General features: G+C 39.3%; 1 protein-coding gene and 1 non-coding gene across 3 annotated transcripts; both read left to right on the forward strand.

Moving 5' to 3' along the window:
- The first annotated feature begins 3,029 nt into the window (after positions 1-3,029).
- Positions 3,030-15,655, forward strand: LOC119735726 (NADH dehydrogenase [ubiquinone] iron-sulfur protein 2, mitochondrial-like). 2 transcript variants are annotated; one of them, XM_038209626.1, is made up of 14 exons: positions 3,030-3,160; positions 4,887-4,993; positions 5,997-6,106; positions 6,874-7,075; positions 7,550-7,662; positions 8,325-8,399; positions 8,922-8,999; positions 9,710-9,795; positions 10,295-10,414; positions 11,043-11,172; positions 13,091-13,135; positions 13,270-13,320; positions 13,798-13,939; positions 14,408-15,655. In XM_038209626.1, the coding sequence occupies exons 1-14, from the start codon at positions 3,054-3,056 to the stop codon at positions 14,443-14,445; spliced, it is 1,404 nt and encodes a 467-aa protein (XP_038065554.1). In that variant the 5' UTR covers positions 3,030-3,053; the 3' UTR covers positions 14,446-15,655. The 2 variants fall into 2 exon arrangements, with proteins under 2 accessions (XP_038065554.1, XP_038065553.1); XM_038209625.1 differs by lacking the exon at positions 13,270-13,320 and having other exon boundaries at positions 13,091-13,186.
- On the forward strand, positions 13,422-13,558 carry LOC119736318. The gene has a single exon (XR_005272309.1). It is a non-coding gene; the product is annotated as a small nucleolar RNA SNORA36 family (small nucleolar RNA).
- Positions 15,656-15,773: the final 118 nt, after the last annotated feature.

Genomic DNA, 15,773 nt, shown 5'->3' on the forward strand with positions numbered 1-15,773 from the left:
AAACTTGGTTTGTCTTGGATGACATTTCCATTGTGTCAACTCAGCCGTTTGGACAGTTCAGTTTGTGATGTTTGGTGACAGGCATTATTATGTTTCTCCCTAGATAACGACCCCGACGACTCAACCACATCGATGGGAAAGTAAACTTGATTATACCTACAGAAATATGAAATGAATTCATCACAACGTCCAGTCCCGCTTCTCAGAGCGATTAGTAGTGTTTTAATTACAGCTGTTCTCTCTGTACTGTCAACCAATAACTGATTGAATTTTTCCCCAGACGAATTTTTAAAAATCGATTGCCCGGGTTATTCCAAGTTTCATCCCAAAAAATATATATTTTGCAACTGCTCAGTTTTCTTATATAGCAACACATAAAAGTTAGTCACTTTTGAATTAGACGTCGAACGAAAAGAAAACAACGACGTTTAGTTACTGAATTATTTCTTTTCAAAATTCGAATTATTAGCGGTCCGACAATATATTTATTCGGCTTTCTCGCAGGGTGGGTTCATTTGTGCGCGAACTGAAAGCCCTTTTCAGAGGATTGCAGACGCCCGGCAAATTGGAAAAAGTAGCTTTCTGTACAAAAAATATACAACTTGACAATTCGTTAGGATAAAAAAAAAACAATATTATGTTTGACGAGCACGGGGTTAATAACCTCTTGTGCCTCTAATATTGTCTTGAGATGGCTGAAACTCGAAATTAGCACGCGTCACGGGGGAGCAATTGGAAAATGTCCCGGCTACCAGATGCTGGAGTATCTTAATATCCCCTTGTACTGTAAGGTAGGGCTCTGCACACGTGAATGTCTAATATTCAGACAAAGAACTTTTGCAGGCCCGTCTTTTTAAAGCAAAGTTGATTTTATGAGTTATATTATTTGCCTTACCAGGTTTTAATAAAGATATTGCGTACTACAGTTGTTGACAGTTTTGAAACAAATATCTGTGTCATTTTCTTTGTTGTTCCAGAACAACAGTCAGAATACACAATAAACTGCTCTTTTTTTGGGACGAAACAGGTTTTTGGGTCATTGCGTTTAAATGGTGATATTCTTCGAATGGATTGGGAAATTTAAGTATTTTTTTCATCTAAATGTAGCTTATGAAATTGGCTTCTCAGTCATTATTATGTTTGGTGCTACAACTTTTTATTTAAATATGAAATATATATTTTTGGGGGTTCGGGTTCCGCTTTTTTTTTACTCGGCACTCTGCAGTCCAATATCCACAGGCGTACCATACGAACAAGAAAAGGTTCATTTTAATGGCAGGTTTGTGAATGCAATGCATTTTCATGTAAAAATAGATAATCTTTTACAGGCGGCAGTGGGTAATTTGTTTTATAACACTGATATGAACAATATGCCTATAGGGCCCTACAATATCGTCAAACACCGATTATTTCTATTTCCAATTTGTTCTGCATGGTTTGGTTGCATAATTAGTTGAATATGTTTAACTTTTAAACTGAGGTTTTTATCGCTGGTGATGTTTGAAGACAATTGTGACGACGATTCTTAAAATCGCATTTTTGGACGAAAGAGGTTTTAGGGTCATTGTGTTTAAATTGTGATATTGTTTGAACGGATTAACCCTAAAAGGGCTGGGACGGAATCCGCCCCACCCCCTCAACTTTTTCCGCGATAGCCTTGATTTTTTTTCGCGACCGGAGCTGTTATGATTTTTAGCCTCGAGTCTTGCGCATCTTTTGATACAAAAAACGGGACCACGCTACGCGCCGTGAAAACTGAATTTTCCCATATACATGTACGTCGTGTACACAGAGCAGAATTACCATTCGTACATGAATAATTAATTAGCCATAATTCCAAAACCCTTTGACCTATAGTCATGAAATTTCTTGGGAATATTCATGATGAGTTGCTCTATGCATGTACCAATTTTCAACATTTTTCGTCACTCGATGGTTGAGATCTTGGGGGGGGGGGCCGGCTGAGAGATGGTCACAAAATAACCCGGCCCTTTTAGGGTTAAGGAATTTCAGTATTTTTTAAATCTTAAAGTAGCTTATGAAATTGGCTTTCCAGTCATTATTATGTTTGGTGCTGCATATTTTAAAGAAATACTTTTGGGGGTTTGGGTTCCGCTTTACTCACCCCGTATAATATAAGCCATCATCATTTCCAAGTATTAATTAAATAATATGGGATGTACATTTGACTCCAGAATTGAGGGACGAACTAACTCATAAGCATAACTTAATATTGGGTGGGGGTGTGGATTTAGAAAGTTGGTGGCAAAACGACTAGTCTAGGTCATCACCCGTTGTCCAACGGGGCCCTCTCTCCGGTCCAACTGCATATGTGCAATAAGGGCATATTAAACATACTACAAAGCGACCGACCTTGGGAAAAGAAATGCTTTCAAATTTACCTTTCTTTACGTGATGAGCATATATCTCGAATTTTACACTGGATATGATTTATATAACGATGCCCCACCACATTTATAGTGTCTTCATATTTATACATCGATTTGAATTACAAATTTCCTTCCACTCTGGGATTTGTTTAAGACATATACCCTAATTATGCCAGACACATGTTATTTTGTTTTCAGCAGTATAATTTGTACTGCCTGTTTATACGAAAATGGACTATAAAGTATGGCCACAATTAATGCACCCCATTCACCCCGAAATTGGCGTTAATTAATGAGTAACACTAACAGTGTCTGGCGTTGACTTGTCGTTGTTTTTAAGCATGCCCGGCTCTATATGAAGTCATGTAATATGAGCCCCAATTTTCCGAATGACTTCAATCTTGTTTTCTTCTTCTCCTTATAATTGCTGCCTTATTATGGTTGAAGATAAACGCACTGACCAAAGTTTTTCGTCTGTGACAAAAGTCCTAGGCCCTCAAACCTTTTTCATTCTTCAGCCAAAATGTAACCGTATCCGAAACGAAACCTAGGTTTGAAATTCGAGACCGAAACGACAACATGCAAATTTAGCTGGTACTCTATTTATCTTCCCACTACTAAATGCAGTATATACATCACGCCTACCAGCATCGTTTATGCAACATGGCGGCGCTCCTGGGTCGAGCAATTTGCAAAATTCCCGGCAACTCTTTGCGGGGTGTTTTGACTCAAAACGTCCTCAATAGATCTCCAGTTATTGCTTGCACAAGGTTTGTAGTTCGAACATATACAATATGTTCACTGATGTGTTAATGTGTTGTTGAAAAGTAGTTTTATCTGGACCTTTTTTTTCAAGCTGCAGGCTGCACATCAGTTCAGTTTGTTAAAATCATGAAAACGTACAATTCCAATTGTGTAATGCATTGTATAGTGTATTGCATCTATAACGTGAAAAAAATGAATACAAGGTTGAACTTGAAGAATTCGGACGCATGTTGCGCTGGATTGACACTTAATTTAAGATTCCAGTCTCTGATTTTTCTTTTCAACTTTTTACCATTAGTCCTAGTAGGCCCTACTGACAAGTAAGATTTGACTTTGTCGTTTGAGGCTTTCCCTTTCCTTTGCATGGTCAGGGTGGAGATACTAAACATGCTAAATAATGAAAGGTTTGCGGAAACACCATGTGCGAATAATTTCTCAACTAAGAGAATGGTTCTGAGTTTATACCTCTGGTTCTTTTCAAAACCATTCTCTTAGTTGAGAAATTATTTGCACATGGTGTTTCTGCAAACCTTTCATTATTTAGTCCTACTGACCTTCGTTGAGATAGGGCCTAGGCTCGGTGCCACTAATTATCTGATTAAAAAGTTGCAACTTGCATCTTGATGCAACTTTCATGACTTTGGCTGCCATTGGACTCACAAAATACAGCTTTAAATGGGCTAGATACAACGGATAAAGAGGCCAAATGATGTTGTTACTGTTGAAATTTTTTCCTTTTTTCGGTTTAAAACAAAAAGAGGCAGCCTGCAAAAAGGAAGCGGGCTGGACGCTAAACATGTTTTGTATTATTTCGCCTAAGTATTTCTTTTAACTAAGTTTTAATTGGTAGGCCTAGGCCTAGTCCGAAAATTTGGGACTCTCAATACTGTGTATGAGAGTCCCAAAACTTAAGGTATCCATATTGTGCAAAAGTTTGTGCTGCATAATAAAACCAGTGTGAATCAAATGTGCAAGCTTCTTACTCACTACAGTTTCTTCAATAATCCCTGAAACTTTTGCCTCTCAAAGTTGCTGTTGTGAGCATTGCCTCACCAAAATTCAGCTTTTAATTCTAATTTTACAGAGAGTTATCAAAATCCAAACGTGAGACATCACGTTGATGTGTGCTGCAATGCATTGTGCAAAAAGACTCCTCAGCTACAACATTTTCATCGTGTAGATAAAACAGCGCCCTCTTGTTGATCAGAGTGAATTCAGAGTTTCATTTTTTAACAGAGGGCGCTATGTTCTTTTGGCCATCGATTAAAAAACCAGTAAGCTGCAAGGCACTAAGTGCATCTACCCAGAATACCTTGTGAATCACATCCTCATCTCCAGATCATGGAGAATGGCGTGGGTGGTTTTTGAACTGCCAAAAACCTGCCTTAAAATTGGATTTAAGGTCTCAAATTTCGCAGGTGACATGCTTACAACTATAGCATTTTGATGTATGTGTTGTGTGGGCATTAATTAGCCGAATGGTGAGTTAAAAAACGTCAGTAGTAATTTTGCACGTTTTCATGCACTCACGGTCCCAGTCTGGCCTAGGCCCTACATCTATGATTTCACACGCACACAGCCTATTGCTTTTTGTTAATTTCAATCTGCTTACTTTTTTTCTGTCAGATATTCCCACTGATAGGCTAAATAACCAATCGTGTGCATTTATTATTTGATTATCTGAATATTGAAATCTAATGCAGACTTTTTCCTCCTTTACGTTTAACTCAGAGGTGCAAAGCAATGGCAGCCAGAAGTCAAGGATGTAGAGCAGTATGCCAAGGCTGTTATGTATCCAGATGAAGTCACATCAAAATGGCCAGCACCCCCCTGGGATGGTAAGAGCTTTGTAGTTTCATTGTCACTGACAGTTTATTGTGAAATCAGCCATCAGTGAGGGTCACTACTCCCAGAACTGTCAGGTTTTACAAACCCTACAGAGCGGCTTTCATTTCATCGTGCGAGGTACATCACTCTCGGAATGAAAGCCACGCTGTAGTTGGTCAAGAGAATTAAAGGGCCCTCAGTCGACAGCAAATGATGACAGACGGTCGAGTGTGAGACTCCTGTGATCCTGGTGAACGAAATTCTGGTAAATTTCACATTTACCCACCCTAGAGGTACCAATCCATATCAAGATAACACTTGTGAAATACTGAGGCCGAACATTTCATGACCGGAGAGTTTGGAGGTTTGAAGAAATTGAGAATTTTCTGCTACAGCAACTTCAATTGGTCTTTCTGAAAGTAGACGGTCACCATGCAATGGGTCTATGGTATTGCTCTGCTTAGAAATCCGTAGTTTTTTTTGTTGTTTTTTTTGCATATGGGCTGATGCGTCAGCAAGAGAGGGCCCTTTATTTACTACTTTTGATGAGAGTTCGCACATGTAGCTCAATGTATGCATGACTTATCTTATTGTGAATGTGCACAAAGCCATAGTGTCTTCACATGAGCGTCAAGCGTCGTTGGTGATGCGTTTAAATGTCACTTCTGATTGTCTCCCCCAACTCTCCCTTTCCTGCCGTTGAGGGGGTACGTGTGCATGGAGCCCATAGAGCCTTTCTCATTTCCATGGAGATTGTAAATAGCACTGAAAAGCACTTACTTCAGAGGCAGAGTTCATTTTAAGTAAGCCATGGATCCTTGTATTAGCCAATCTGTACCTGGATTGTTTCCTGCCGTACAATGTAAGTAGCACAACATTCTGCTAAATGTTAAAACTACACTCTGTTATCTGATCCCAATGACGTTATTATGGCTTTATAAGGGCTCAAAGCATTGAGAAAGCAGTTAACATTTTTACATTTTAAAAATTGTAAATTTTCTGTCATTTCTCAAGATCGTGATAAGATGCCAGAGAAAGACGTGTCTAACCTCATCATCAACTTTGGTCCTCAGCATCCAGCTGCCCACGGTGTGCTTCGTCTTGTCTTAGAACTCAGCGGCGAAGTAAGGCTTTTATCTTCTTGTTCCTGTACTGATGTAATGAACCACTTGCTACTGAAACTTGAAGAAAGTGACAAAGATGAAGCATGTTTGTGATTCATTGTTAGGTTTTGCCATTCACTGACATATGAACACTGTATACTCTGTGTGTTGCCCCCCTGGGTGAAAGTGAGCAAAATCACTCAGCTGGGCTTTCTAGTGCAGGCGTCTTACCACTCGACCACCCGAGCTTGTTGGATCAGTTGGCTGGTTGGATCAGTTGGCTGGTTGGATCAGTTGGCTGGTTGGATCAGTTGGCTGGTTGGATCAGTTGGCTGGTTGGATCAGTTGGCTGGTTGGATCAGTTGGCTGGTTGGATCAGTTGGCTGGTTGGATCAGTTGGCTGGTTGGATCAGTTGGCTGGTTGGATCAGTTGGCTGGTTGGATCAGTTGGCTGGTTGGATCAGTTGGCTGGTTGGATCAGTTGGCTGGTTGGATCAGTCGGCTGGTTGGATCAGTCGGCTGGTTGGATCAGTTGGCTGGTTGGAGTCTGGTTTGTGGTCTTTGTACTTCCACTTTCTTGATTGTCGTTAGCCATATCTGTTTGGTATATGAAGTTTTTATAAATGATATCTTTACTGCCACAGAAGAGGTATAAGACTACCATTGTAGGATACATAGGATATCCTGGGGTTGTAAGATTAAATGCTGCTATAGACAATATTCTTGGTTGGCAATAAGAAGGAATTTGTTTTGTAGCTGGTGAATTTTTATTTTACTTTTCTGTACAGACTGTGATTCGAGCAGACCCCCACATTGGTCTCCTACATCGTGGAACAGAAAAGTTGATTGAATACAAGACGTATCTGCAGGCACTGCCATACTTTGATCGGTTAGACTACGTCTCCATGATGTGTAATGAACAGGGTTACTCACTGGCAGTGGAGAGACTACTGAATATCGACATCCCAGAGAGAGCCAAGTGGATTAGAGGTGAGATATTCAATTTTACTAAAATGGGTATGTGAATATTTTTCTTGTAGATCTTAACTTTCTGCAAAAATGTCAAAGTCCACTTACATATCTGCTAAAAGTAATAGTATTAGCCCCAAGGTGCTATGAAGTGTGTCTTCCAAGTTTCTTGCTTGCTGCATTTTACAAAAAAACAGGGAATAGAGCCGTGTACACCTCATTTCCTCTGCCTGGTATAGGAGTTTTTAGAGATTGTTAGCAATGGACACTTCCCTCATCTTTTCATCTGGTGCAAAACAACATGTTTTTGAAGGTGAAGAAGCACAATGTTCTTAAGAATTTTTCAGGGTAAAGTGGTCTGAATGTGGACATGAAACACAGTATCTCAATCAATGGAACTGTAGAAAAATGGGTTCTAAATTATCATACAAAGTAGTGAATGTAATTCTTGTTATCAAGTGATAAACTTGCAGTGTATCTTTCTCTTTGTATCAGTTTTATTTGCAGAGATCACTCGTATAGCTAACCACGTCATGGCAGTCACTACTCATGCTCTAGATGTTGGAGCTATGACCCCATTTTTCTGGATGTTTGAAGAGAGAGAAAAGGTCAGTCTAACTTCATAATAGTTATTATACCTTGGTAATAACTTTGCAGTTTTTAGTATTTTACAATTCTCAGGCACATGATATGGTAGTCAGATTTGGACTTCATTTTCAGGTTCTGTTGGTTTAGCGTAGTGGTGAGTATGTGGAGTGTCGTGGTCTTGTGGTCTGGAGCATTTAACTCGTGGTCTGTGGGTAATTCTGCACGTAGTTGGTTCGAGTCCAGCCTGGGGTCATGGTGCATGTGCCCTTGGGTAAGGCACTTTGTCACTCATTGCTTCTCCTCATCCAGCAGTAGTTGGGTACCTGTGAGGGCAGACATGGTTGTTGAGATTGATTGTAGTTGCTTTGTGCCGAAATTGCAGTATGGAGCTGTATACTTTCCAGGGAGCTGAGATTGTCTTTAAGAATGTTTCATTGGCCCAATGAGCAGAGTAATAATGATGTAGCGCCTTGAGCACCAATACTGATGGATAAGTTCACTGTATAAATTCAAGGGAAGTAGTGCAAAATAACTGGTTCCAAGGTGTTGACTGATAGGACTTCCTCTTGACGTGCATTTGTAGTTATGCAGATTCAATTCTGCAGTACTTATTGAGCTATTATTATCGGTTCAGTCGGTCCTAAGTCAATGTGATATGTGATTTCTTATTTGTTATTTGCAGACATTTGAGTTTTATGAGAGAGTGTCTGGAGCTAGGATGCATGCAGCATACATCAGACCAGGAGGAGTACAACAGGTGGGTATGGCTGAGGGTTGGAAATTAACAATTGCATCTTACTCTTTGTAATTTGTCTATAGATCAATTAAACCAAACCAAAGAAACTTCTATGCAATTGATTCAGAATGGATATTGGCTGGAAGTCTTGTCGTGATTCAGGCCAATAGGATAGCTCTGCCTGACTCACAAATGACAGTCAGTGAGTGAGTCGGTCAGTGGAAAGTCAGTCAGAGAGGTAAAAAGAGGACAATAGCCTGGCCGTCTTGAACAAGAAAAACTATAAAAGCTCTATGTAAATTGGAGTGCTCAAGTTTGGCTTCATGGAACTTTGACTCCACAAATTGTCTATATTTTTGTAAAAACGAATAATATGTAGAGATTGGAGCAAAGTAAATGTCAATAATGTGTAACAAGGAGGTCTCTGGTGGGAAACTTAAAGATGAAATGTATTAATCTTTGATTGAAATGGAAAACAAAACAGAAATGTTGAATTGCCGTGTACAGTATTAAATGTGTGTTTTGTTTGGGTTTGTGTATCAGGACATGCCGTTAGGATTGATGGACGACATCTACAAATGGGCCAAGAACTTCTCTCTTAGGATTGATGAGCTGGAAGAGGTAACTCCTGAAAAATCTTAGAAAAAATTCTCCAGAAAATATTTCAGACTGTATTAACCCATAAGCATTTGTATTACACTGTTTAACATTGCATGAATCCATTCATGTTGAATCCATAAAGCAATAGAGTGCTGGGGCGGTGTGGGGCGGTACAGTGACTCATGGTTAAATTGCAAAGATGATACATTTATGTATAATTTAAATTCATTGCATTCATTGAACGTTAGTGTTCTGTGATACATGTACATTGTGTTATTTTGATTTTATAGCTAATGTTTAATATGTTATTGTTCTGAGATTTGTCAAGGAAGGTAGCGAAAGGAATTTTGTTAAAAAAGGAATGCCAGGTTGTAAGCCTGGTTCTTTGACTTACCTCTGATATTGGGTGTTCCCTTCAATGTAATTGTTTGCAGTTACTAGGTTATGACATTGTGCTCTAGTAAGCAGGAAGTCGTTGGGGGGGGGGGAGTTTTTTCTTGCGAGCTCTCCGACAGAAACTGATTATACAGTGTCGATAAAAAATTACGTTGGTGAAGGACAAACCCCAGTATTCAAATTTACATAGTATTTACAAATTTACATTTACAAATTCCTTCATACATTATTTTGTTATAGAGCACAATATTTAGTCTCAGCCTTAAACTTTTCTTTCAGTGTTATTATTTTGGAGCATTTACATGAATACTGACATGGTGTACGTTTGTCTTTAGATGCTGACCAATAATCGCATATGGAAGGATCGATTGGTTGATATCGGTGTAGTCACAGCTGAAGATGCTCTCAATTATGGATTCAGGTAGGACACGGAGATCAGGTCGCCTGCTGTGACCTGGGTTCGATTCCCACTCAGGCCAACAAGTGCAATGGGTATCCATTGCCTATTGTCATTACCCAATGACCTAACAACTTTTGCTATGACTCCCATCATGAGGTTTGCTTTGTTCATATCTGATTTAGTGAAAGAATGTTTGTACTGTGTTTCTATAGTTACTTGTTTTATCATTCAATTTTTTTTAAATTTCAAAGCAATATTTATTGTATTTGGGACTGTAGAAATGCACAATGTCCCATTTTTGTAACACTTCCCAAAATGTGCCATGGGTTGAAGTGTTGGATTTTTATGAAATTATTGATTAATATGAAGTTATTGCTCCTCCCATTGAATTGAGTGAAGTAATGTTACGAGTACATAATGACCAATTAAGCCATCACTGAGCAGGTCAAAACTAAAATCAATGTTACTTATTTTTACATTGTCGATTCATAGTACATGTACTTTTTGTGATATGTTGCAGTGGCGTGATGTTGCGAGGCTCGGGTATCAAGTGGGATTTGCGTAAGAATCAACCGTATGAGGTTTACGACCAGACAGAGTTTGATGTTCCTATCGGAACACATGGAGACTGCTACGACAGGTAAAATAATTAAGTCGAAGGTCACATGACGTGGCAGAGACTCACATAATAATATCATTTCTACTGCACACTTCCGTGAAAATTGCGCCTTACATAAAAGCATGGAGAACTAAAGACTTGTGATGACTTTAAGTGGCTTGTGATGACTTGTGATGACTTGTGATGACTTGTGGTGACTTGTGATGACTTGTGATCGACTTGTGATGACTTGTGATTGACTTGTGATGACTTGTGATGACTTGTGATGACTTGTGATTGACTTGTGGTGACTTGTGGTGACTTGTGATGACTTGTGATGACTTGTGATGACTTGTGATGACTTGTGGTGACTTGTGATGACTTGTGATGACTTGTGGTGACTTGTGATGACTTGTGATTGACTTGTGATGACTTGTGGTGACTTGTGATGACTTGTGATGACTTGTGATGACTTGTGATTGACTTGTGGTGACTTGTGATGACTTGTGATGACTTGTGATGACTTGTGATAACTTGTGATGACTTGTGATGACTTGTGATGACTTGTGGTGACTTGTGATCAACTTGTGATGACTTGTGATTGATTTGTGGTGACTTGTGATGACTTGTGATTGCTCTTGACTGACTCAATGACAACTCTCGCTTGCAGGTATCTATGTCGTGTTGAAGAGATGAGACAGAGTCTACGCATCATTGAGCAATGTCTGAACAAGATGCCGGAGGGAGAGGTGAAAGTGGATGATGCTAAAGTCTCACCACCAAAGAGAGCAGAGATGAAGGTAAGAGACATACTCTATGCTCCTGACCTATAGAGGGCGCTATTCAGTGAAATGTTTAGGTGGGATAGGTTAAAGGTTGACAACAAAGTCTAACCACCAAGGGGGCTGAGATGAAGGTAATAGTAATAGGCATACTCTTTGTTCCTGACCGACAGAGGACGCTTCTCGGGGAAATGTTTGAGTATACGTATAAATATATTATACTTCATATGCTACTTTAAGATGTACAATTTTTCACAACAGTGTATTGAAGCAAGCATTGCCATTGCCTGTATGTCTGTGCCCCAGCATATATCAGCTTCAGTATACACCAATAGCTTCAGTGTTTTACCTGCATGTACTTCAAAATTTAGAGGCTCTTCTGCTGGGCAATAAAATAAACTCTGAAGGAATTGGGATCTGAGATGAGTGCAGTATTTCAAACCCAGGTCTCACTGACAGTCACAGGGCTAGGATGGTTTGTTTATTGAAATGTCCATAAGACTAATTCCAACTCGGTGGAATTGAGTAAATTAGAACTTCAACTTACTTGGTTATAGCAGTAATGTCCCCTGCCCTTCACAGCCTATCATACACCACCACACCCTAGCAAAGCATCTAGTACACTGACTGCACATGGCCTGATGGAATTCCATACATGTGGGTGGCAATCAAGGAAAGAATGATTTGAAAGCTTGACTGGTCCACATCCAACTGAGGGGTGTGGTGGGTGTGAGGGACAGGTTGTACCAATAGCAAGGCAGGGAGGAAGGAAAACCTGAGGGGGCATTTGAACCATTAGCGCCTGTACTACATTGTGTTTATTCACTGAAGAATCAATCAAACCATAGAGTGCTTGGGTGGTTTTGGGTGCTTCAGTGATTAATAAGCAGGACGGTTTCGTTCACTACAGTGACAACAGAGATAATTACTTGATTGTGCTAAGTGGTCTTAGACAAGACTGCTTGTATAGACTAGTAATTCTAAATGTATACATTTATAACATGGATAACAGAAATTGACAGAAGCCCGCCTTTGATTTGACCAACCACGGATCCTACACACAAGGATGTAAGACTGTTCTGAGCTCTAGTACAAAATGCAATGAACGGACTTGCTTTATTTGGTTGGACGCATGATAACAGGCCTTAATATCCGTTGGCACGTTAGTGTTCCAGGTATGACCCTTTTTTTTTGTGTGCATGATGTCTAAAACAGAAAATATTCATAAATAAATACTTCAGGATATGAGGGATGGTATTGTGCAGTTTTTGTCGTCATAGATGAAGTATTTACCCGGGAAATAAACGTCAAATGTGACACCTTTTTTGAGGAGAGCACCGTTTACTCAAATATTATTTTAATTAGGCTTTCATTAAAAAGTTTTAGAGAGATGTGGTCCTGAACCAATAAAACATGATAGTTCATTTTAAAGCATAAGATATCTGCGTTAACATGGTTATTTAGTTATCACTTACCAGAATTCATTAATAAAGGCCAAAACATAGGATCATGAATATTCAAAAATATAATTAGCTTGCTTGACAGACTTCGACACCAGATTGGGCGTAGATCCCTGCAAATTTGAAAGCCGCCGTGCGAAGTGAAGCGGGAAGCTGTCTGGGTCTTTGTTGACAAGTATTCATGGTAATTGCCACCTGTACGGGCCGTTATCACGCGTCTAACCACGAGTTTGGCTGAGTCGTTAATCCTTGTGTGTAGGATCCTTAGAACAATCATAGCAGTGAATAATGTTAGACATCAGTCCAACATGTGCGCTTGTGTATGGCTGGAACATGCATTGTGGTATGAGACAGGTGTGCATTGTATGTTGTTACCTACCTGTGCCATAGACGGGGCACCATGGATGGGTCTGTTATACTCATCATTGTCAATTTGGGTCCAACAATAACTATCGTTTGATTATCTTTTCTTGCAGGAATCTATGGAAGCTCTGATTCATCATTTCAAGCTGTACACAGAGGGCTATCAGGTACCGCCAGGGGCTACATACACAGCGATTGAAGCACCTAAGGTAAGCTAATAGATCTGTGCATCACCCTGGCCCTCTAGTGGTCACATAGTAACTATTGGCCTCATTTCAAGCTGTACACAGAGGGCTATCAGGTACCGCCAGGGGCTACATACACAGCGATTGAAGCACCTAAGGTAAGCTAATAGATCTGTGCATCACCCTGGCCCTCTAGTGGTCACGTAGCAAAAATTCCTCAAGTAAATGCCCAGAAAAGGTTAAAGGTCAAAATTTGATTTACCAAAGTGTTGAGTTCGTGGCATTCTTTCCATGGTTGCCATGGTAATTAAACTTTGGAATAATAAACAGGGTGCTGAATTACAGATTCTTTGAAAATTCTCCTTTCAAAGTTTTTCAGAATGGCACCCGACAATGATTCAAACTATGGAAGTAGCTAACCATACTATGGACCCTTCCTAGCCTGTCAATCAAACACTGAACATTGACCAATCAGATCAGGACTGTTGGTCAGGTGACCAGGGTAACTCAGTCAAACTCAGTACCTGTGAGAAATGTACCCAAACCAAAGGTGGGCGGGGCTTATGGCCAAATCTGGAATAGTCTATTGTAATATCAAGTAGCCGACATCATTTTTTTTTTTTAAACCCTATTAGGGTGAGTTTGGTGTGTATCTGGTCTCTGATGGATCCAGTCGACCGTACCGTTGTAAGATCAAAGCTCCAGGATTTGCTCATCTAGCGGGACTGGACATGGTGTCTAAGGGACACATGCTGGCTGATGCAGTAGCTATTATTGGTGAGTTTAGTCATTTAAAGATCAGGTTGGAGAATGTGTAGATCTCATTCAGGCGCAATGGAATACTGCAACTGGGTATTTTATAATTTCATAAACGGTATTGTTTAATTAGCACTCAAACTAAGGGAAAAAAGAAACACATTATAGCATAACTTTATGAGCACAAATGCAGATCACACATGACGTCACAAACATCATTGGTGGTAAAATCACTGTAGTGTGTTCAATATTTGCGAATTCGCAGAGGGAGAGTACTTGTCATGACGGCACGCATTGACAATGGTGGTTGTGGGTTTGGGCAAGCATCTGACATTGTTTGTATTTCTCTCTGCCAGACAGTTAAAAAGCAGTGAAGTTGCTTTACTTGTAATACATCCATACAGAACAAAATTAATTTTTGTGTATTGAAGAGAAACAGTACAATCCTGTTTCACTTATCAAACTGTATCCTGCTGGTTTTTTTTACAGGAACTTTGGATGTTGTGTTTGGAGAGATTGATCGTTAGCTACAGCATTGGAAGAATTATGGGGTTTTGGGGGGTCGTTTTTTTGCAACACAGTGCTAAGCATCACCAGAGTTCAGCATCACCAGAGACATTACACTGCCGTCTATGGCAAAATTAAAGCATTTATATTCTGATGTTGCCATTTTTTAATCAAACTAGGATTATTAAATCAACAAAACCATTACTCACCACTCTTTTTTTTGCCTTTTCAAACTTTAACTTCTCCAATCAATGTCACATTCTTGTATGGATTACATGTATGTGCATAACTTCACCTCTCAGTAAACTATACTGTGTGCACCCATGCTTAGGAGTGCTCCTCTTACCTCAAAAGGCTAAACGTTTGTGCACATTAAACATTTTCAATTGTTTACTAGTTGTGCACCACACTGAATATGGGCTTGTGATATACTCTAGCCTGGGGGTCATAGGTCACAGAGCGTCATCTAGAGATCCAGCATGGAGTACCTTGTGAAACAATTGGAACATGTTTGTTGTTCCTAAGAAGCCCAAAAGTCTGTGTAACAAATGTATATGCAATAAAAACTATAACCTGATTTGCAAAGATTGTGTGGCAGAATAAGAATAGTGATGCTGAAAGTGTAAATATTTATTTCTTACCGGATTTGCTTCTGACTATGCTCCATGACCCTTATTTACATAGGTCATTGTTTAAGTTCAGTGTGCCTCTCTGTGGAAATGAACCAGAATCATAAATTTGCAGTTGGTGTCTCTGACCCCAGGAAGAACTTGTTGATTTTCCAAATATTAAAGTCTTGGATTTCTAATATAGAAGTGAAGTTTCAAACTAAATCTGCTTTTATAGCATCTTGCATTAATTGATCGTTTTACGAACTATAAAACAGAACATATTACCAAAGTTATTAAAATAAGAAGCGAAATGAAGATATGGAAAAATTGGGAATGTTATTGACCCACGCTATTTCCAGGCATGCAACTAGGAATTAAAAAAAAGACGAAATTCCAAACCACACAAGACTTTGTAAAGTGTTTTTCAATTTGTCATGGCATTCATGAGAAATATACAATTTTCATCGCCAATTATCAATCTGACTCGTTTTCGTGGAGAGGCTCTTCATTTGTCATTGGAGAAATTAGAAAACTGGCAAAAGTTTGACGTACAGAATACTTAACATTTGTAAAGACATATTAACTAGAAAAATAAATATGATATTGAATTGTTTGAAAAAAAAACCCAACAAATGTCTATTTTGTCTCAAAATGAGTTCTTTTTCTTTTCCACAAAAAATCGATCTCAAATCTGTCCCTGTAAAAAATCTACATGTATATATATTCAACTGTACACC

The sequence above is a fragment of the Patiria miniata genome, unplaced genomic scaffold (genome assembly GCF_015706575.1).
Source record: "Patiria miniata isolate m_02_andy unplaced genomic scaffold, ASM1570657v1 HiC_scaffold_29, whole genome shotgun sequence".
NCBI classification, from domain to species: Eukaryota; Metazoa; Echinodermata; class Asteroidea; order Valvatida; family Asterinidae; genus Patiria; species Patiria miniata.

Excerpts from the sequence above, each read along its gene's own strand:
- LOC119735726 (XM_038209625.1), top strand. The coding sequence starts at position 3,054 with ATGGCGGCGCTCCTGGGTCGAGCAATTTGCAAAATTCCCGGCAACTCT. Across the intron at positions 3,161-4,886 it reads CCAGTTATTGCTTGCACAAG|AGGTGCAAAGCAATGGCAGC; the intron begins GTTTGTAGTTCG and ends CGTTTAACTCAG. Across the intron at positions 13,187-13,797 it reads CAGCGATTGAAGCACCTAAG|GGTGAGTTTGGTGTGTATCT; the intron begins GTAAGCTAATAG and ends AAACCCTATTAG.